The following is a 23954-nucleotide window of genomic DNA, read 5'->3' as shown; positions in this document are numbered from 1 at the left end:
CTTACCCGAAATCTTGATCTTTTTCAGTGGTTCTTAGAGCTCAAAACTGCTAGTTTTCCTCCTCCTTCTGTTCTTCAAGTTTGAGTTGTAAAGAGAGGAGAAAACATCTGTAAGGGTTGTCTCCTGAGCCCGTCAAAAGGAGTGAATCTGTAAGAGGGTAGTTGGCCTTCGCCTATTGAAGGAAGGCTTCTAGTTGACGTCGGTGACCTCATCGGTGGAGGAAGCCAAAAGTGGAGTAGGTCAAGACTGACCGAACCACTCTAAATCTCTGGTTTGCGTTTATTTTGAGCACTTTATCATTACTGCAAACCTCCTACTTAGCCTCTGCTCTCTGCGCTTTTACGAACGAATTCTGTGCAGTTTACGTTTACGTCTTGATTTCATTTACAACTGCAAACTGTCTTCTGCGCTTTAACGAACAAGGTTCTGTGCAGTTTACGTTTACGTCTTGATTTCATTTACAACTGCAAACTGTCTTCTGCGTTTTTACGAACAAGGTTCTGTGCAATTTTCGTTTACGTCTTGATTCCATTTAGACGCAAACTGCGTTTTAGACGTAAACTGAGTTTGGACGTAAATCTGCGTTTAGACGTAAAACTGCGTTTAGACGTAAATCTGCGTTTAGACGTAAAACTGCTCAAACTGTGTTTAGACATTTTAGACGTAAACTGAGTTTAGACATAAATCTACGTTTAGACGTAAAACTGCGTTTAGACGTAAATCTGCGTTTAGACGTAAAACTGCGTTTAGACGTAAATCTGCGTTTAGACGCAAACTGCGCTTAGACACAAACTGCGCTTAGACGCAAACTGTGTTTAGACGCAAACTGCGCTTAGACGCAATCTGCGCTTAGACGCAAACTGCACTTAGATACAAACTGAGAATTAGCTTTTGCATCATAATAGTTTTTATTGAACGAACGCAGCTTTTGGTTTTAAATCGCTGTAAGATTTCCGCTGCACTAATTCACCCCCCCCCCCCCTCTTAGTGCTCTCGATCCTAACATAAGCATCACATACTCATCTGTAGAGTATCTTCTGGAAGGTTGACGTTGTCTAGAAGATCTTCTCAACTGAGGTTCTACGGGAACTTGCTCTCCTACTTCTTCTTGCTCAACATGTCCTGCAGGTAAATCAACATCAGGCTCTACACTATTTTCCTGCACATCTCCCCCATCACCTTGATATACTGGAGGAATAACTGGGTCACAATCTGCTAATCCTTCTGTAGAAGTCTTGGCTGGTGCCTTCTTCTTCAAATCCTCAAAGGTTTGATCCTCAAAGAAGACCACATCTCTGCTCCTGAACACCTTTTGCTTTTTTGGATCCCAAAGCCTGTAACCAAAATGATCATGTGAGTAACCAAGAAAAATACATTCTTTAGACTTACCATCCAGCTTGGACCTCTCATTGTCTGGAATATGTGCAAATGCGCGACAACCAAACACTCTCAAATGCTTGTAGGAAACATCTTTCCCTGACCATACATGCTCTGCAACATCACCATCTAGGGTTGTACATGGTGATAAGTTGATCACATCAACTGTAGTCCTCAAAGCCTCATCCCAAAACCTTTTGGGTAGCTTGGCCTGTGAAAGCATATATCTGATCTTTTCCATGATGGTGCGATTCATCCTCTCTGCAATTGCATTATACTGAGGTGTACCAGGAACTATCATCTCATGTTGGATCTCATGTGACCTACAATAGTCATTAAACAATCCCGTATACTCACCACCATTATCTGATCTTATGCATTTTAATTTCCTTTCTGTCTCCCTTTTAACCCTGGCATGAAACTTTTTGAAGACATTAATAACCTGATCTTTGGTCTTCAAAGCATAAGCCCAAACTTTCCTGGAAAAATCATCTATAAAAGTAACAAAATAAAGTGCACCACTTATACCAAGAACATCAACAGATCCATCAGGAGTTTTTGTCCTCAAAGGACCACATACATCTGTATAAACACGGTCTAAGGCATGCATTTTTCTAGACAAAGCAGCACTAGCAAATGAAACTCTATGTTGTTTACCAGCCAAACAATCAATACAAGGGTTCAGATGTATACCTCTGAGATCTGGTAATACCTCTCTCTTGGAAAGAGCTTGCAGCCCCTTCTCGCTCATGTGTCCCAATCGCCTATGCCACAACTCCATACTGAAGTCTTTCTCTGTAGCATTTAACTACTCACCATAAGCTTTAGCCTGCAACAAGAGAACCCTTACTGAGCTTCCATTGCCCTCTGTGAAATCTGCTTTCATACTCTTCATCATCTAGTCTTCCAACTGAAATTAAATTCAGCCTCAAGTCAACCACATGCCTCACATCCTTAAGTACCAACTTGCAGCCAAGGTTGGTCTTTAAATGGATATCACCCATGCCAATGATGTCTGGTGTGCCATAGTTGCCCATCATGACAACACCAAAGTTTCCAAACCTGTATGTAGCAAAAAAACTCCCTCCGTGGTGTAGCATGATAAGAAGCACCTGTGTCAATCACCCACTCAAGATCCTAACACACACAAGAAAAAATATCATTTGACTCTGTAGACTCCACTTCTTTTCCCCTTTTCTTGTTCTTCTTAGGTTGCTTACATTGGTTCTTGTAATGTCCTTTCTTACCACAGTTATAGCAAACAATATATTTTCTTGATCTTGACTTGCTCCTACCCATACGTGAACTGCTTCTAGACTTTGACCTTCCTCTATTCTCTGAGATAAGCGCCTGTGAATCATTCTGAGATGTTGCTGAACTCTTTCTTCTCAACTCCTCATTCAACAAACTACTTGTTACTTGACTCATAGTGACAATACCATCTGGTACAGAATTACTGAGGGAAACCACCAGTGTCTCCCAACTTTCTGGTAATGAACTGAGAAGTAACAATGCCTGAAACTCATCATCAAGAGACATTTTCATAGAGGATAACTGGTTAGTAATACTCTGCATTTCATTCAAATGCTCAGCAATAGAAGCACCATCTCTATATTTTAGGTTCACAAGTTTTCTAATCAAAAAAGCTTTGTTGCCAACTGTTTTTCTTTCATAGAGACTTTCCAATTTTTTCCAAAGAGAATATGCAGAAATTTCAGTAGAAACATGGTGAAAGACACTATCATCAAGCCATTGTCTAATAAACCCAATTGTTTTTCGATCTAACCTCTTCCACTCATCATTTGTCATAGTTGTAGGTTTTGCACTATCCCCCTGCAAAGATCCATACAAATCTTTGCAATACAAGAGATCTTCCATTCTTGGTTTCCATATCATCCAATTATTTCCATTCAAACTAATCATGCGAGAAATATTACTGGCCTTCATGTTCAAATACAAAAATTAAATCACCAAAACCCCGCTCTGATACCAGTTGATGGGGATATAAACAGGAATAACCTTTGTATAGGAACAAATACTAGAAGACCAAAATACGCAACGGAATAAAATGGAAACACAATCAAACAGAACACCAAGATATACGTGGAAAACCCCTTCAATGTGAAGGGTAAAAACCACGGGGCAAACTAGAGATAATCCACTATGAGAATAATGAATGTACAAATCTCAATCTCTTGCCCAAAACCCTAGCAACAACCACAAGAGAATAACTGGGATACAAGGATCACGTCACTGCCCACAATATCTAAAACCTCCCAAGTAATCACAGCAAGAGCCTACTGTAGATTTGATCTAACCTGAGATGAGAACACTGCTAGATGATTGAGAACAGTCTCTCTGCGTTGTCCTTGTCTTCTTCCCTTTCTTTCTCTTCCTTTTCTGCCTTGTTCTCCTTCTTCTCTTTGGAATCTCGTGGCTCACTTTGATCTGCCTCGTTGTTGCCTTTTTATAGCCTTAATCTGCATCTAAAACGCAGCCACCACACCCCCTAATCTTAATTAGGGTTATGTTAAGAGGGAGTGTGGGCTGTGGGCTGATAAAACCCACATGGGCTGAATATGGGCCATCAGCCCAACAGTGATGACGTGATTGATGAAGTTATATAAAAGCCTGCATGTCATTTTTTTTGTTGGAGGTTTCTTTTTTTTACATAATATTGCATATAATACATTTATGTGTATGGTTTTAAAACCATAGTTAAATTATAATCGATGATTATTATTTAGAGAGTTTCACAATGTTGTCATTAATTGTAATATATATTATACACAAATGTCACGAAATATTGGGTCGAGCCACATTAATTCGACCTATTCGAAATATTGGGTCTGGCCGATAGATGAGTTAGCCATTAATTCAACGATCATGATCAGATCAGTCAACTGAATGAACGGACTAGATCTAATCTTTTAACCTGCGCATAAATACATAATTTGTCGGTCCTTCCTCGCCCTCGCCCTCGCCGTCGTCTTCGCGACGAGAAGTCGCTTCAAGCCCTAAAATTGATCTGCCGATGAGGTGAGACCGACAAGCCATGGAAGGGGTCGCAGCATCGCTGCCCCGGCCGTCGGATCTCTCGCCGTCGCTCGTCGGCTTCCTCGCCGAGAAGTTCCGGACCCCGGAGGACCTCCCTCGATCCCCCGACCTCGAGGCGGAACTCACGAGCCGATGCTCGGATCTCGAGGCTTCTCTGGCCGATCTGAGCAGACGGCTGGCGGGGAGTGTTGCGGCGTACGCCGTGCGCTCGGAGGAGACCGGCGCACTGCTCGGTGGCGTCAGGGCGGGGCTTGTCGATCTTCGATCCTCCCTCCGCGGCTCTTCGAAAGGTTTCGAGTTCCTGAATTCCAATACAAGATTTTTCTTGGTTGTATTGACCTAATTGTTGTGTTCGTTACCACCCGAAACTGATGTGTTTTCAGATGGTGGAGATACAGAAGATGGGTCGGGAAGAAGAGAGCAGATGTTGGCTGATGAGCTGCCGGCGCTCGCGAAGGAGGTAGCGAGGGTGGAGACCGTTCGGTCTTATGCCGGTGAGTTTGACATATTTTTTAGTTTGTTCCCCTTGTATGCTTAAAATGGTGAAAGATTATGAATTCTACATTATGTGGATTATGAACATTGTAGTTCTTAGTTAAGGTCGACACTCTAAGAAAAAACTAATTGTCAAATAATGACTTGTAGGTCACTATATTAATCAAAGAACAGAGAAACTTCCAGTTCTTAAGGTTTTTAATCTTTCCCTGTCAATTGGATATTGCAAAACAAACATATATCACTGAATCACTAGATTGACTTTTGGACATTTTCTTGTTATCTTCTTCTTTCTCTTTGTTAATGATGTTTTATTGTCAAATATTCCTCACGGTGATGTAATAGATGCTGAAATTTTACTGGTTGTCATAAGTTATTTAGATCTGGCATCGAACAATTTTGTTGACGAATTTATGGTAAAATAAGTCTGATAACAAAGAATTTTTGTTTTTTAAAATAAATTGTTAATCTTTCCAACTCTATGTAGTTAGTGATAGATCTAAAATTTGCATGCAAAACATGACTTGGTAAGGTGGATGTGAACCCTTAGATGTGAATTCTTGATGACATTTTGATGAAGTTCCTCCTAAATTCTCGTATTCATTTCAAATGTTTCACTGATGATTTCGATGAGAAAGATTAGTCAAGAACAGTGCCCATGGCTTACAGGTTGATTCAAAGTATCGAATGTTATAGTTAAAAATCACTACATAATAACATTGAATAACTGGACTTGAAATTGGATATTTGTTTTTGCTGCAATTTGTTCTGCTAGATCTTCTTCCAGTATAGTTGTTTTCATTTCTGAGTAGCTCTATATGTGACATATGATATTCAATGTTGTGACATGATTAAGTTGGATATGTATTTACCTCATGCAGTTTTTTATGTTTGTACCAAACTTAACATTTTTATTTTTTATTTTTTTTGTTTTTACTTAAACTGATCAAATGGTCACACCATTTATCATTCTTGTGAATATTTGATTGGAGAGGATTTGTTTTCTGTTTTGAGTTCAGAGACCACACTCAAGCTCGACAGACTGATTGGTGATGTTGAAGATGCTGTTTCTTCCTCTGTTACAGGAAAACTTAAAACTCCTAGTGCAACTAACTCGGTGGTGAGATTTGACATGAATAAATGGTAAAAGATATTCAAACTGCTTACGTTTTTTCAGCCTTCTTTCTCCTGCCTTTCTTGCAGGATATTTGTATGGTGGCAATCAATTCTCTCAAACAAATAGAGGATATGTTAGCTTCTGTGACAAAATCAAGACCTCAGTGGTCTCGTCTTGTCTCAGCTGTAGATCACAGAGTTGACCGGGCTTTATCTATCTTACGACCGCAGGCAATTGCTGACCACAGAAATCTTCTAGCATCCCTCGGCTGGCCACCTCCACTTTCGGGCTCCAACATTGTGCATCCAAACACAGGGGCATCACCCGAGCTTTACAATCCTCTTTTCTTGATGACTGGGAACCTGAAGATTAAGTACTGTGAGAACTTCCTTTCCCTGTGTAAGTTGCAAGAATTGCAGAGAAGGAGAAAATCTCGACAACTCTCAGGGCATACTCTGGAGATTGCACTTAGCCAACCACTTTGGGTTGTAGAGGAGTTAGTGAACCCAATAATGGTTGCTGCTCAGCACTTTTTATCAAAGTGGCATGATAAACCAGAATTCATTTTTGCTCTTGTCTATAAATTGACAATGGATTTTGTGGCCTCCGTGGATGAGATATTGCAACCTCTGGTAGACAAGGCCATGCTTGTGGGCCGTAGTTGTAGAGAGGAGTGGATTTCAGCAATGGTGACTTCACTCTCTACTTTCTTGTCGAAAGAGATTTTTCCAAAATATGTTGATCTTCTAGAAGGTAGCCATTCGAGCAGTAACTCGTCACAGGCTAGGTTGTCATGGCTTCATCTTGTTGACTTGATGATATCTTTTGATAAGAGAATCCAGACCCTGATCACCAACTCTGGGCTGGTGCTATCACTGACTGATGATGCGAATTTGCAGCGTGTCTCCTCTATGTCCATCTTCTGTGATCGACCAGATTGGCTTCAGATGTGGGCTGAAATTGAGCTTGGTGAGACGGTAGAGAAATTAAGAGTAGCTATGCACGACGAAAAGAGCTGGAAAACGAGGTTCCAAGGGACGGTGCTAATGACTGGCTCAGAGGATTACAAATCTCCTGCAGTTTCTGGTGCTGTTCTTCAGGGTTTATCTTTGCTGATTGACAGGTCTCGGCCTTTGCCGAGTGTTGAGCTCAGGGCAAGGTTTATTAGGTTGGCTGGAGCTCCTATCGTGAGGGAGTTCCTTGATTGTTTGCTTCGTAGGTGCCAGGAAGCTGAGGGCCTCACTGCTCTGGCAGATGATGATGCCTTATTGAAGGTCTCCCAGTCCATCAATTCAGCTCGGCATTTTGATTCAGGCTTGACTGAATGGTGTGAGAATGTGTTCTTCCTCGAGATGGAAAGTATAGGTAAAGATGATACGGAGGGGAGGCGCATTTTTGAAGAAGAGATAACTATGTTTAAAGAGTTCAGAACAGAGTGGATTGAGAAAATTGCCACTGTTGTACTGAGGGGTTTCGATTCACTTTGTCGAGACTACCTGAAAAATAGGAGGCAGTGGCAAGAGAAGACTGAAGGAGTATCTCTTTCAAAGACTTTTGTTACTGCCCTGGACTACATCCAAGGGAAGATCTCCAAGTTGGAAGAGGGATTGAATGCGATGGACTTTGTACCAATGTGGAGAGCCGTGGCCAGTGGTGTGGACCAGCTAGTTTTTAGTGGCGTGTTTCTGAGCAGTATCAAGTTCAACAGTAGTGCTGTGGAAAGGCTGAATGGTGATCTGGAGGTCCTGTTTGGGGTGTTTTCAGCATGGTGTTTGAGGCCTCAAGGCTTCTTGCCAAGGCTGGCCGAGGGTTTGAAACTGCTGAAGATGGAGGAGAAGCAGCTCAAGGATGGTATTTTAAGACATGATGAGAGATGGTTGAGGGAGAATGGTATAAAACATCTAACAATTGCAGAGGCAGAGAAAATTGTGAAGAATACAGTGGTGATGGGGTGATAACACTCATCACTGAAGCAGCACAAGTAGAATAAATAGACACAAGATTGTATTTAAGTCATATGGCTTCTTGCCAAATATTACTGATTCTTGTATTCTTTGAAGATAATTTCAATTACATATATAAGGTTAGGACAAAGATTTGGACCATAATAATTGAGACGGGAGAGATTTTGGGATTTTGAGATCATTTGAATCGAATTTTGATGACTTAAAAGCATAGGCTTTTAAGCCAAAGAATTAGAAAACTATATATATATATATATATATATATATATATATATATATATATATATATATATATATATATATATAATTAAGAAAACAGGAGAAAACTTTCTTATTCATGTGTTACGTAAAGTAATTTTTTTTTTTTCTTAGATAAATTCTTTTAAATTTTGCACATAAACCGATCGTAAATTCTTCTTGCTGCAGTCCCTCCAATTTTCTCAAGTTAGTATCTACCAGTTGGTATATGATCATTACACTCATAGTATTTATTATTCCTTGTGTGTGTATGTACATATATCACTTCGTTGACATCAAATTTATGAAGGAGCGATGGTTGCAGCTGAACCTGGAAACCACCATCCCCTCTCATGACATCCCCTTTCTATCACTTGGAATAAAGTTCTTATTTTTCACAAAGAGAACAAACATGACCTGCAGAACTAACACTATCACATATATAGCCTATCTTTCTAAAACGACAGTGTTCAAGGCCTGAATTTAGTCATGAAGAAAGAAAAGAACAGATATAACAAGTAGGAAACAGGACAAGCCCTGCTCAAGCTCTACACATGCATGGAGTAAGAGGATTCTCCCATATGTCATAGTTGGGGAAGGTTTCTTCTGGAAGGCCAGTCCGCGTGTGGTGGGTGATCACGACATCCTCGACAAATGATGCCCAACCCATGTAGGGGTCCCCAAAGGATTTGGACATGAGCCCCTTGTCTGGCTTTATTGACTTGAGCCTATGTCCCATGTATCGGCGAGCTCCTATTATTAGCTTCGCAAAATTTCCACCATGGGTCATAACAAACACATCTGACTTCAGACATACTAGGAAATCGAGGGCAGCCAAGCTCGTCACATGCTTCCTGAAGTGGTCTATTTCTTCTTTGCTTGCTAGTTCCTCCTTGGTGACCTGTCAGACAAATAAGAAAATGGCGTTGTATTCATTAAGTTTACAAGGAAAGAAGTAGGATATGTGGCACTTGCTGAAAGAATTTAGAGCCTCCATGAACCAGCTGGATCTTTTCCTGAAACAAGCAACTAACATGGATAGGCAAGATGGCCTAAGATTTTTGCCTAACAATCTTACAGCCTGTTTAGCTGCTAAAAACATGATGGAAAATAACTTTCTCTAACAATGACCACAACAAGCCTTATTCAGGACGAGCTAAATGTCATATCGGGATAATACGGAATGGACTTTGAAAGAAAGTCAATAGTACAGTTGTAACTGCTGGAATAAGTTCTTCAGATTGAAAAGGAACGAACTCACGATAATACTTTAATAAAATCAAGAAACAACTCACCACCGAGTTTAAAATCACAAAGGGATACAGAAAGTTCACCACCCCAAGGAAAATAAACAAGAATACAGAACTGAAAATAAAAGACTCACTACTCAAGGAAGCATCCAAGAGATACAAAATTTAAGAGAGAGAACTTCAAGAGAGTTTCTGCCAATACCATTAGTTTCTAAACTTCTTTCTAACCCCAAAACATCAAAATAAGTATTACTGCATGAAACAATCCTTCATGCATAGAGAACTACAAAATTAAGTGTCTTACAGTTGGTAACTAACCCCTTTAATGCATTCCTTAGTCATGAAGAAAAATACCTTGAAATAGCTTTAACTTTGTTTAAGGAATATGCTTATGAGCTGTCCATATTTGAGTGAGCTGGGTTAAAAACTACGAGACAACATTGTGAACTGTAAAGAATATCATAGAATCAGCAAGATCCTCACAAAGTGATTGTAGTATATTTAAGCACTCTCATGTTAAAATGGAACTTTTCCAACTATTGAGTTAACAAAATTTCTCCATGAATAATAATTAAAATTATTTGGCTTGTAGGAAAAAGAAAATTAATTGAAAGTCAATTTCCATTTACTTTTAGTGTGTTTGCAATAATGGAAAAGGTACTTATTCTATTTTTTCTGGAAATTCACATTCAAAACCACTAGAAGGTTTTGAATACGTTTTCTTTGTCCAATGTCAGGAGAAAATCCAGAAAATAAAAAGGTAACCTTTCCTAGAAATCTGGAAGGTTATTTTCCATTCTTTTGGTTTATCTCACAAACAAATATTTGAAAATATTTCCAAGGAAAAAAAATGTTTTTCCTGTGAACTTTCCTGTATAACCAAACATACTCTGATTTGAAGATGTTACTGTGATTGTTCTCGAGAAATACTAGGTATCAAACAAGAATTACTATCAGTGTAATACACTCATATAGACCTCATGTTGCATCATCAGCATCTACAGTTGGCTCAGCGAATAACTACTATGAAACCATATCAAAGAAGATAGCATCGCATTGCATATATTCACAAGCCAAAACCAGATACATGAATATCCTAAATCTACAGTAACCTTTGATTAGTTTGCAAGTAGAAATAGCAAAACCTAGAGTTCCTAAGCTTTTTCTGTGTTTTAATTTCAGTAGTAATTTTCAGGTTTAGGATTTTAGAAACCAAAACAAGCTTAGTACACTGCAGTTGCAAAATAGCAACAAGTTTACAAAGACAACAACTCAAGTGAGAGTATTTTTGTGTTCAATAATTTCAGATACAAGATGTTCTACTGGCTCAAGATCAGTAACAAATTTATTAGACAGCAATGACAGGTAGTATTCATGAGTTAACAGCGACAACTGAGTTAGCCAATTTTTCTTACAGACAAGTACGTGCAATTAGTGCCATGAAGTGGGATATAGTTGAAAATTTGAAATCATGTTTTGGCATTGAATGAAGAATGAATGAATGTCTATGCTGCCAAAATAATGATTTGCTTGCTACTTAGGTCTTTACTTTTTGCATTTTTATAAAAGCAAGTTAATTCACTTATTTGTTTATTTGACATGAATGTGCCAGATCCAAACCCTCATGGATATTTATTCCGTGGATAGTGAAGCCTCGTTCTAGTTTAGTTTACTTTTACATGCTCATCACAATGCTTGAAGTCAGGTATTACTTAGCAATGTTTAACTCCATTGGTTAGATATTTTCTGCCAATTGCATGACAGAAGAAATCAGCAATACATACTTCAAATCTAAGAACTGGTACCTGAAACAATCTATACAAACCAAAGTTGTCAAAATGTTGTCTAAGCTATCATAGGCACTAGCCCCTTAAAAGGCCTAGTTGAAATGCCTAGGTGCAAACACAAGCTTAGAGAAAATACCAATAAAAATACAAGTTCAAGGTACATGTGTAAGTACATCCAATGAATCACGTGTATGATATACAATTATACATAATATGCAGTCTCTTGCATTAGCTTTCTGACAAAGATCACATCAAATGAAGTCCTTAACATCAATTGTTTCAGATTGAATATTCGAATTATAACCCAAAGACATTAAACTATCACTTTGATATCCCTTCTATAAGTTCTTATAGAAGGTATTACATAAAATACGAAAAAAAATAGAGTATAAATAATGCAATGCCAAGCTTCATTTCCTATTTCGTTTCAATTTTAATGTATCAGCAAAGTAAATTATATTCCTCAAGAGTTGAAGTGTTTACCAGATTAGGGAACATATTTCTAAGTGGAGCCATCCGATTCTTTCCACCATACACTTGTCCAGAAGCAACATATATCTGTGTTTCCTTGGGATATCCCATTGCCCGCAATATGACAGCAACCTCGCCAGGCTCTAGAGGGCAACGTCCTTCCTTTCTTTTCTGAAGTGCTAGCTGCCAGAGGTGGGATCCATTCTGTAAACAATGTGCAAGAGTGAGAAGTAAACGACAGCACTGAGGTCCTCAGAAAAAAAAGCCAGCTCTATACTAGTTTGTTCTATTTGGTAAATACGAAAGCCATCATTCCCTCCTATCAAGTAATAAGATTCCCTATTACCTTGTACCGTCTCGGCCATTCTTTCTGTCTATATGCTGCCATCATTGCTTTCTCTTCTCTAGTTCCAACAAAATCACAGAAAGAGAGGCCCACCATTCCCTTCTCAAATCTCAGATGTAGTGCCCTGTCGGAAAAGAGCTAGATGCTTATGCAAAAAATCAATGATTAGTTGAATCCATATCATGGAACTGAAAGGATTAATACATGTACGGGTTGACATTTCCAGTGCGGTTCCTCATTCTTGCCGCCAATTTCTCAGCCATTTCCTCAATCTCAGGTAAAAATTTTAAGGCATGATAATTAACTCTACACCTGAGCCTGTTTATTTCTGGTGGAACATTATCATACCTAAGCAAAGATACAGATTGTCAATTAATTGGATAGACTTGTAACAAAAAAAATCCCTAGGATAACTCATTTATGAATCAATAGGTGCTAACATGATGAGAGCACATTCTCACAAAAGTTAGATGCTAAAGAAGATTTCAATGATGGCACAAGATGGCAAAAAAGGAAATTAAAAATCTCAATTGAAGATAAAATGTCTTTTAGCATGAACAACTTACCCCAACCTATCAACAAAAGGTTTTAGAGCCATTATCTTCTTCTCCTTGATCCTCGGAAGTACATTGTCGATATAGAAGTCTGCTGATGCATATTTTGGAATGTTCTTTACTGTTCGTCTGTCATGAAAACCATCAATAATTAATACTACATAAATTATATTTTGATGAATACTAAATAAATTATATTTGATCTATATCATTTAAACAAAAGCTCTGTGCTACTATGGACAATGCATAATTTAAGATATTCAAGAAAGATATAAGATATATATGTCCAAGTGATCCATAGTGTTTACTAATTCATTTTTAATATAAATAGGATAATGGAAAGATGAAAGGGATGACTGTCACGAATGAGAAGAAAAGGGCAAAAACACCATGCAGAAGGCTGTACATATCAACTCTACACTACACATAGAACTTTTGTTTTATGGTACATGCACAAAGAAGTTACATATAGCTAGTATTGGACAGTAAGTCAGGCATACTGCATGATACCAAGTTTTTAAAGTCAGGCTCTGGCTATAACAAACTCATCGAACGCAAAGCCTATTTGCCACTATGGAAGTTGTTTTACAGTTGCAGTGAACTCTAAATTTTAAAAGAACGAAAAGTATGTGATCATAGGGAATATTGATCTAAGAAGATAGTTGAATTGCAAAATCAAAATGATCGCACATACTTCAGCAGATATAAAAATGAAAATACATAATCTGAGTTATAAAACAGCCATCATCTTGTGCTATAACCCAGAACCTATAAATTGTGTCTATTTCTTAATAAAAGATTAAAAAAACATTTTATGTATTGTTTGATCATAGTCAGAGCAAAGCAATAAACTATCCAGGTTTCCTACTTTTCTACCAACAGGTCATCTCATTCTTACTACAAAAGCAAAGGTACCAAGTGGCTGACGATAAAGTAGTGAACACAATAGAGTAGAGTATATGGTATTATTAAATTCCAATACAAAATCTTCATTTCTTCATAATGAATCTGAAAAATATGAGTGGTTTCTTCAAATATAGTCCTTTCTTTTTGTATGTACCAGAAATAGCATTACCAAGTATGTAGAGAAGCATTAGAGATACACTGAGGTCAATTGCTATTTCCAAAACTACAATTGGAAAAGTTTTAGGCTCTCTATAACATATAAATAAAAAAATTATTTATTACAATAATACCATTCTACATTATGATTAACATTAATTTTTCAATATATATCATAGTTAATTAATACACTTTCATGTTTATATTATTACCTTTTGTACATTTTACATATTTCATATTTTGATTTTTTGTAAAAGTTATATATCATAATATATGAAATCAAGAGAATCTTTACGCAATTTATAATATTTCTTTTGATTTTTCGGCTTTTATGTTTTTTATTAATAAATTCTTTTCTGGGCCATGGGGTATAAGTTCCTCCAATGCCTGTTTTGGAAATCAGGTCAGAAGGATTTTAGTCAATCTGAAATTTAAGAGCCTATGTAATTGCTATTTCTGTTTCCTTTGCGTATCCCACAGTATTTGGAGTTAATTATAATTCATAAGGCATTTCCATTTCATTCAAAATGCGAGTTATCATTTCGGATGTTAAGGATATAATGAAATTATTTACGAGTTGCATACTAAATATATGGAGCTCTTAGACATATATCTTCTTTTTTGGTGGGTTTGTGGAATGCAGATCTGAGAAAGACTTAGTGGGAAATCAAAAAGGTTTTGCATGAAGCAAGGAATTAAATTAAGAAAACACGGCATAAAACCTTATACTGGTGAAAAGCTCTGCTTTGTCTACAAACCACTCAGGAATATCTCTTACGATACGTACATCATCCTTCAAGTATTCAATAAAATGATCAACATCAAATATGTCTTCAAACTTCCTGCATGAGATAATAAGAATGATTAAAATTATAGATATTTTATCATTAAATTTAACCAAGATGATTAATTTCTCTAGCATTTTTTTTCTATCAAGCAAGCATTGATCCTTAAAAACACCAAAAATCAGAACTCAACTATGACATGTAGGTAGCAAATGACAATTGCACAGACTAAAAATCAGTTCTTCATAAGAATTCAATATCATAATGTCTCTCAATCTTTGATTTGAACTACATGAACTCTTGAAATCAATTTGTTAACTAAATTTTTGTCATCAAAATGAAGATGCATTTTTCTATCATGCAAGAATATGCTTCTTCCTAAGTTAAACTATCTTGATAAGCAAACATAAAGTGGAGTTGCAAGTCCACCAATGAGGCAATGTGTCATCAGAACCTTACGTTTGATCTTTCCAGATTTGATCTTGCTTTAGCACCGGCAAAATAAGAGTTGCACCCATTATTTTGGCAACAGCAACGGCATTACATATCTGCAAAGCAACCAAATTAAAAACATCACCATCAAACATGTTCCCATCAATGTGCAACATAAAAATTATAAACCAAATATTATCAATTTATCAATGTGGAGTGCAATTTACAGTGTAGTATATCTTCACAAATAATATTAATGTGCAGGAAATAGCCACCTGTAATTTTTGAAAATATGACAATGGATCAATCGGCAACAATATGACTTGACACAACCAAATAAGCCTTGTTATAAGGGGAAAAAAATTGGTTGATCATCAAAAACAACAGTTTCATAGTAAGTACAATTGAAATTTATGGTAAGTCACCAAAAGAAAAAATTTTGAGGACATTGGATGTACTATACAGCAAAAGGGAGATATTGATAAAGATAATGCTTGTAAAGTTCAAAGAAGATGGACAAGGGGAACAGACATGCAATCAATGTAACATATGCGCCCCTAGATTAAGAAAAAAAAATTATCAGACAACTGTAATGGCATCTATAATTATGAATCAAAACATTGAGTAATTAAAAAACAACAAACCCAAAATGTTAGTGTTGCCCTAGATAAGGATGATAGATGTAAGCATGAGTTACCAGGAAGAGAAAAAATAAATGACTGTACACATCACAACAATCAGGGGCAGCTTTAATAGAGGAAAAACTGAGAGAAACTGTTCAACATGGCTTGGACATTTTCAAAGAAAGATCTATAATTGCACTGGTTGTACAAGATGACTTAGTTTGGCTTAGTGAGACAAAGTAGATCCTAATGTGAAGTGATCCTAATGTTGCAAACAAGATCCAACTGTCATGGTAACATTGTCTCGTTATAATGATGGGATACAAAAAGAAACAAGTACAGACGTAAGTGATGAAGAAGAGTACATACAGCTATACGTTGTTGGTTAAGACCACCCTCAGCATGGATGAATATGTAACCATTGGTTTCATTCTCAGAAGGAAGATCTGCAGAAGAACCACAGAGATAATGGCTATGCCAAGATACATAGTTTGTGAAAAAACAAACTTGATCAAAGTCACAAGATAATGTTGGCAACACCTAATAAAGCTAAAAATTCCATAAACCCAAAAAATCTTGTGCAGCATCGAGTTTAATTTAGACTCACAACTACCATATCCTCAAGAAAACTAAAAGAATTCTCTAAATGTACATGAATCAGTTGCAAACAAAGAATGGACATTCTGGCCAATGCTAGTGCATGTAGGTTCACATATCAGTAGGTATATAAGTGCATGAACATCGAAGAACATATTGTCTAATCAGCCTGTTAAATCTAATGCGACATGAATGTGTGCCCACATGAAGTCTACAGGGACCATGTGATGTTATATTAATCCTGGTGCTAGGACTGAACCAGACTTGTACAACTGAACTTATGTAAACAACTTTGGAATGTGACCCTCATGGTATGACAAAATAACACCATGCAGGCAAGAATTTAGCAAACCAGATACCATTTCTAGCTTACAACCATAACACTATGGTGTCATCATTTAGATGGCCACAAGGTATACAACTTTGGTGTGGCTGATAAGGACAATGTAAAGTGACAGTGACCATATGAGATTATATCAATCCTGGCAATGGGACTGAACTTGGCTTACACAACTGAAATTTTTGTGATCATGTACGCACGCCATGTGACTCTCATGGTATGACAAAGTACTCACCATGAAAACCAGAGTTTACACCACAGGATGCATCTCTAGCTTACAACCATGGCACTATGGTATCATCATTTAGATGCACAAAGCATAAAATTGATAAATGTGGCTATAAGGACAGTATGAAGTGGAAACTCAATTCAAACTCTATTTGCTAGGCTGCAACACGAGACAGCGTATTTAGTTTATCTTTAACATCTTAAAACAGCAGTGGCATTTATTATTGTCCAATAGAGATTTCCATACTCCCTTATTAGCATCAGCATGTTCTCTCAAGAAAAAATTAGCATACATTATTAAACATTTTGCATATGGATGCGTGAACATAAAAATCATCAGAATTAGAAGTATATCCATATACATGTCAGAACTATACAGGTACATCCAATATTTCATAGAATTATTATAGTGACATGCAACAATAGTTCATATATATGTAAAGAACTATATAGGCACACAAGAGAGCATGCAACAATATCTGCATGTTATAGTCAATCTTATCGCTTGTTAAATTGATTAGATTGGACAAATTAATGTAAAGCCACTCCAAGGAAGCATAAGGGTAATAAAATTAATATCTACGAAGAGATGAAAAAACTAAAGCAAGAAATTAATAAAAGGCAAATTGCAGTAAGTACAAAGAACAGGAACAAACACTGAAGAGCATGTTAAGGTTTAAAGTTACTACTGATTAAAGTGAGTTCTGAGGAAAGGAGCAATGACACTACAACCAAGGTTTTAAATACTGGTCCAACCAAGTACCAGTATCAAAATGGATAGTTTGATACCAATACATATGGTTCAATTTGATTTTCAATTATTTTATTCATCAATACTGGGTGGCATGAGTTAAACATACTACTCTGTGTACTGTTACTGTACTAGTCCAACCGGTTACCGCTATGAAACCGAGGTTCAAATTCTTGGCAACAACAACCTATAAAGAATTTTGAAGAAGTCAACTATAAAAAAATATAAAAAACAATAACATATAGTAAATTTAATGAGAAAGGTAGTTATAAACTAAAATATATGCTGCTTTAACCTTGAAATGATAATCCACAACACTGATGCTAAAGAAAATATTGAGATAAATTTAAACTATAACATCTAATATGGACTTGGGTACCAGAATTTAAGTCATGAAAACATATTTTCTGCTTCCAAGATAAGGCTACAGGCATTGACCCTCTCTAAACCTGTAGGATCCTCATCCAGCAGGTCATTCCATTTTATGACTGAAGTGGAAAATGACATATGTGCTACTTTTTTCCACTGAATTTTTCTAGTTAAAGAGAACTTCTGTAGACAAATTTAATTAGTCAACAAAAGAACAAATGAAAGATTATTAAGAAAGAACAGAATATTATTAAAATGAACAATGGAGAACAACTAACAGTGACTAAAACACCCTCAACACCAATATCTAGATCTTAAGGTTAAAGTAAAATTAGGCTGCTAGGCAATCATGTGTTTATACATTGTGGCACAAGTGACAAATATGAGATATATATACAACCATCTTATGGTAAAACAATGTTATAAAGATACTTTATAACATTGATTTATACAATCAACTTAAAAAAGCAATAAAAACAATCAGATAAGTTTCAGGAATGTAACTTAAAATGAAAGTGTAAATTGCAAATGAAAATATATCATTTATATGAGCTGTAACCCTTTCCCCAAAACATTGAATGCATAACTATAAAACTTTTCAATCTTCAATATCTTAGTAGATGAAATTTCATTAAAAATAAGCAAAGCATATTTTGTCAGGCTCTATTGTTCAATTTATGTGCTACATTATCTAATCTAGAAGATATCATTTGAATGAATTTCAGCAGAGAATTTTTCAATCAAGTAACTTTTGGACTTTACAAATTGGGCATTGTTATGGGGACAAGCATGTAATTTAGCAAATTGCTTCCAACTGTAGCACAAGAAAAACACAATCGATCGAAGTCTACTGCTTTTATTCAACATGTGGGTATCCCTTTCTTTTTTTAACTTAATTTGGACATATCCCACTCAAGTTGTTAAATAAGGTAAGTGCATAATAGCTCACCACCAGCATATAGCTTGCCCAAAAGTCAATAAACTGGGAGGTTAACTTAAAGGGAATACTGAAACCACGGAGGAAGAATGATGTTTCCTTGTGAAAAATGTGCCTTCATCACTCTTAGCATCCAAAGGCCCTCTTAGCATAGTAATGATTTACAGTACATGCACCAGAATATCTCTCCGTATCTCCCTGCTATAGTTTTCTTGAAAACGTTTTGTGTATCAATGTTGCACACTGTATATCGAACATCAACACAGAAGAAGATGATTTCACATGGAAAAAAAAAAAAAGAAAAGAAGACTTGCCCGAGATACCACCCTCCCGGCGCTCAGCACATGGTTTCCATGAGGTAGTCGCAGAGTAGGGATTCTCCCAAAGTGATGGAGGCTCCTTCACCTGTAGGAAGAAAGGGAAAATAAAGAAAACAATCAAAAAGATGCTATCGCAATAAGAAAGATATTTTGCTACATCACATCACAGAGGCAATCACAAAACAAGATATGTATATTTGATGAAAACTTACGCGAGGGCAGTGAAGAACAATCCCTTCCTTGCGGCACAAATAAGGTGCATTCTACCAAACAAAGAGACTCCAGTCATTTAGACTGCACAATCTAGTCAGTCATAGTCAGTCAAATATCTTATTGAACATCATGATGGGAAAATCACTGCAATTGTAGGACCAAGATCCCTTCTTTGTCATCAGAAAGAAGCTTGAAAACATCCGCAAGAATCACAAGACAAATAAATACAGAGGAAGAGGAACTCACTAAGCGACTCAAAGATCCCAAATCAAGAACCACGAGACAGATCAAGCACAGAAAAAGAGAGGTGGCGGAAGCGGAGCTCACCAGGCGACTCCAAAGAGAGGGGAGGGAGAGGAAGCCAGCCAGCACAAGAAAGGCGAGGAAAGCGACGAGGATCCGGTAAGCGGTGGAGGTGGAGACCCTGGGGTCCTCGAGGGCGAGGAGGGACCGGATGGGGGGCGGCAGATGGAGGACAGAGGAGGCGAAGGGGGCGCGGTGCGGATCCTTGTCGCGATCCCGGTCCCGATCGCGCCCACCGCCATCGGCGCCGCTGGCAGAGACGAATGGGGCGGAGGGATCGTCGCGCTTGACGGGGGAGGAGCCCGCGGAGGCCCTGTTGCCCATGGAAGCTGAGTGGCGGAGCTCCGCCATCTCCCTCGGAGACTCCCCAACTCTCTCTCTCTCTCTCTCGCGTGCTGTTGTCCAACGCTGTATTGTGTTCGACGAAACGTTTCTTGAAAGGCGCATATACACGTCGAATATATACTCTAACAGCATCCAACAACCCACGGTTTACCCACTGTCGATCCGCACTGGTTCCCACCGGTTTCTCCAATCGAGATACGGCTAGGTAGGATAGCATGTCACCTATTATGATCAGTTGATGATTTTTTATTTATTTATTTTGTTTTTATCAATACCATTTCATTGAGAATATTTAATTCAGTAAATGAGATATGGTGATACTGATAGCTATCTGAAGGATCCATCGATAATTAGTTGATGGTGTTTATTTTCTGCTTTTGTATTTTTTTTGTTTTTTTAGCCATTCCATTTCATATAAAAGTTAATTTAGTAGTAGATGAGAAATGATATGATTAATATTCTTAAAACTTTATCACTTACATGTGGGTAGAAAACAAGTTTTAAGTTCAATACATAAAACTTGAATTAATTGAGGATGAATTTTTTTTTTTTTTTGAACACATGAAAACAGATGCTTTCCTTTTGGTGTCATTAAAAAATTTACAGTCAATATTATTTTATTTAAAAGGTTAATTCATCTGATTTACATTCTTAGCACCTATACATCTGATTTACAACCTAATTCATCTGATGTCGGTATTTATCTTCTAACCTAATTTGGACTAACGTTTTCCCAAACCAAATCAAATTTAACATTACAAGCATTGTTTCGAACAAAATCTTCCTAAAATGTCTCGAAGTCACCATATGATGAATTTAATTTTAATTTAACATTACAAGATTATTTTCAAAATGGTGTATCACTTTCCTCTAACAAAAAAACACCACGAGAGAGATTTTTTATAGAAATGCCTCAATTCTTAGTTTATTTGAATCTAAATAAAAATAACAATAATAATAATAATAATAATAATAATAATAATAATAATAATCATTCACCTGGATCAGAATATAAACGATGATAGCAAATCGCCAGAATGTTATACAACAGCTCCGAGAACTGCGTGTCACGGTCCTCGATCACATCAAAGCGCCAACAGGAATAAAAAGCTTATGTCGTGCAACGCAAAACCCGGTCATTAGATGCGTCCCACCAACACAGAATACGAGTAGTGTAAGTACAATGGAGGAACTTGATCCTTTCAAACAGACAAATTCAAGAGGAGAGCATTCGCACGCATGTTTTCACTCTCAAACCGTCATTCATTTATGCAGTAACTGCGGTGATTCAAACGAGAGAGAGACTACACGAACGAAACACAAAAGTCTGATCCGGGGGAGTGGAGGAGGAAGGCATGGACTTGGAGCTAACGCTTCCATCCGGTGGGTCCGGAGTGATGGAGGCGGCAGCGAAATGAGCCCGGGTGGGTTGTTGGAGAGCACACGCATTGGCCGCTGCCACCCTTCGCCGAAGCCGGTGGCTTGGGATTCTTCTCCTTCTTCCCTTCATCCTTTGGGTCGGAGAAGGAGACCTGCTTCTTGGCACCATTGGAAGACTCCTCCATCCTTATTTTATTTTTTTGGTGACACAATAATATAACACCTGAAATTTTATATAAATAAAAATTTTAAATGATCTTGGGAATTAAACCATTGTCACAGAATATTTTACATAAATAAAAATTTTAAATGCACGCTAATCTATCATAAAGTTATTATTCAAAATATACAAATAAAAATAAAAATAATTAGTAAATATATTGAGTATAAACCTCCAAAAAAAACTTCATATATTTATTGGTGATGTCAGATATCATATCATAGTCATCACGATTTGCATAGGCCTAGGTACTCTTTTAATAATAAATATGAAGATTTGAGATGAGCCTTATGTTCGTTCATCTAATGACTGATAGAATTATGTCATATATTTATTTGATTGGATGTTTAGTCATGTGTGATAGTCTATTAATCTCTAAAAAAAAATCAACTTATCAACATTGATATATTTGTTATCGATAGGAAAACAAAGTCTTCGCACGATATGATAGGTTATATTAGTTTTGAATACAATAATATCTTATAAAATTTAATCAAAATATTTAAAGATAATCAATAATCCATCAAACATCCTATCGTCAAAAAAAGTCACACCTTTGTTAGCCTTCAAACACCAAGTTATGTCGACCCATATATCAATTCAATTCCACTCTCCCTTTTCTTTTTTTTTTCGAATAGCATTACTAATAACTAATATAACCAACCTAATTCAATAACACACATGAAGATAATCAAACAGCAAACATTATAGAAATTAATTAAATGGTTTAGTCAACATGCTTCATCAAAGAAATCAACATGCCACAGAATGCTTAAATCAACCTTAAAATAATTTAATTTAAGATGGATTTCATGAAATTATTTAGTTAATCTTTACGAAACATTATTCAAAACTTAAACCATTAAAAATGACATTAAAATTCATGCATCATAATATTAAAAATAAAGGATCCTAAAACTCATTAATTAAAATTTTTTTATTATAAACTAATAGAATAAACATTGTCATGCGACATGAGGATACAATATTTTTAAAATTCTTAAAATTTATAAAAAATAATAAATCAAAATATTTAATTTAAAATGAACAGAGGACTTACCTCTCACTTTGGGAGCTCGGTTGTCTTTGTCAAATGGTGAGCAACAAGGGAGAGGGATCATCTTTAAATAGGAGAGAGGGTTATCCAAAAGTTAATAAACAAAAAATTAAATTTTATATTATTTAATCAATTAATTAATTAATTAATTAATTAATTAATTTCATTTTAAATCCATTGGCATAATTAATTAGTCTTTTCTAACTATTTGTTCAAATAATAAAAATAGATAAACCACATAAGGTAACATAGAAACTTTTATTTTTGGAAAGGAAAAAAATGTGTTAATGGTTACATTCATCCCCTCTTAAAAGATACATGGTCCTATAATTTAATTTACTTTTAGAAAATAAATATTGATATTACTTTCTAATTTTCTCTTATCATTATGGAGTGGCCTCTTTGTTTGAATCATGTTACCACTTAAATATAACATGCATGCATATATCAACTATCTCCTGAATCTGAGGTACAGGCTCTTAAGATCTTTCAAATTTGTATTATTCTCTTGGATTAGTGAACTCAAAAAAGTTATATTAAATTTTAATTGTGTCTAAAGAATTATCCATACTTCTTCAAAAACAGCCTCGAATCCCTGTAAAAAAAAAAATACTAACTATCATCTCCCTATCATATATTAAAAACTACTACATTACGATGATATCCCACCGACAAGCTTAGATGACTTTAGGTGCCTCAATTGCCCTTTTTATAGCAATGGGATTAGCTGTAGTAAATATATATTTTTTAACTGTATGCTTACTACCTCAATATGAATCTTTGCCAAAAGAAATTACAAGCTGGTCGAAGCCACCTCACTCACTTGGTCGACAGCTTAAGACCTCTCTCAATCTCTTCACCGAGCTCAACTCCTCCAACTCCCACTCGAGCACTACTGCCGATTGTTGGAGTTGACCATTTGTTGTAGTTGTTGAAGTCGTCATTGTCGAATAGAGTGACTTGGCCATCTGTGGAACCTCAGTCACTTGGGTCTTCGAAGATTGCTAGATCCAGTTAGTCATGGAGCACTCGAACAGATCACCATACGATAACCGTAAATAAACTGGTGACCTTCTTTGTGAATCCCAGTGGCACTTCATATATTGATGAGCACCTTCACTTCGAACTTAGGCCAAAGAGCTTTTTTCGTTTGTCGAGTTAGCTCCTCTACCCTGTGGATGAAGCTAGGGAAGACTAAAAGGTCACACCCTACTCGACAAATGGAAAACTTATTGGATTAGAGCTCCTCGAACCTTGCATCCACTTCAAGCTAAAAAAGAAAAAACGTGGATGAAGCGCAACGATGAAGTGCACATTATAGCATGCATCTAATAAGT

The 23954-nt window shown here is 36.6% G+C and overlaps 2 protein-coding genes across 3 annotated transcripts; one reads left to right on the top strand and one right to left on the bottom strand.

Annotated features, from left to right (window-relative positions):
• The first annotated feature begins 4346 nt into the window (after nucleotides 1-4346).
• On the top strand, nucleotides 4347-8140 carry LOC103974671 (RINT1-like protein MAG2). Of its 2 annotated transcripts, none has more exons than XM_065156465.1 (4): nucleotides 4347-4724; nucleotides 4833-4928; nucleotides 5949-6049; nucleotides 6133-8140. In XM_065156465.1, exons 1-4 carry the CDS (start codon nucleotides 4433-4435, stop codon nucleotides 7999-8001), a joined length of 2358 nt encoding a protein of 785 aa, XP_065012537.1. In that variant the 5' UTR covers nucleotides 4347-4432; the 3' UTR covers nucleotides 8002-8140. The 2 variants fall into 2 exon arrangements, with proteins under 2 accessions (XP_065012537.1, XP_009387817.1); XM_009389542.2 differs by having other exon boundaries at nucleotides 4818-4928.
• A 525-nt stretch (nucleotides 8141-8665) lies between these two features.
• Nucleotides 8666-20039, bottom strand: LOC135641309 (protein PECTIC ARABINOGALACTAN SYNTHESIS-RELATED-like). Its single transcript, XM_065156635.1, has 11 exons — nucleotides 19640-20039; nucleotides 19312-19362; nucleotides 19094-19184; nucleotides 15927-16003; nucleotides 14962-15050; nucleotides 14440-14559; nucleotides 12668-12784; nucleotides 12306-12449; nucleotides 12102-12225; nucleotides 11768-11959; nucleotides 8666-9148 (listed from the first exon to the last, which is right to left on the bottom strand). Exons 1-11 carry the CDS (start codon nucleotides 19964-19966, stop codon nucleotides 8789-8791), a joined length of 1692 nt encoding a protein of 563 aa, XP_065012707.1. The 5' UTR covers nucleotides 19967-20039; the 3' UTR covers nucleotides 8666-8788.
• Between the last annotated feature and the right edge of the window lie 3915 nt (nucleotides 20040-23954).

This window comes from Musa acuminata, chromosome BXJ3-6 (genome assembly GCF_036884655.1).
Source record: "Musa acuminata AAA Group cultivar baxijiao chromosome BXJ3-6, Cavendish_Baxijiao_AAA, whole genome shotgun sequence".
Lineage (NCBI taxonomy): Eukaryota > Viridiplantae > Streptophyta > Magnoliopsida > Zingiberales > Musaceae > Musa > Musa acuminata.
Note: the sequence above shows the minus strand (reverse complement) of the source record. Positions and strands in the feature narration are given on the sequence as shown.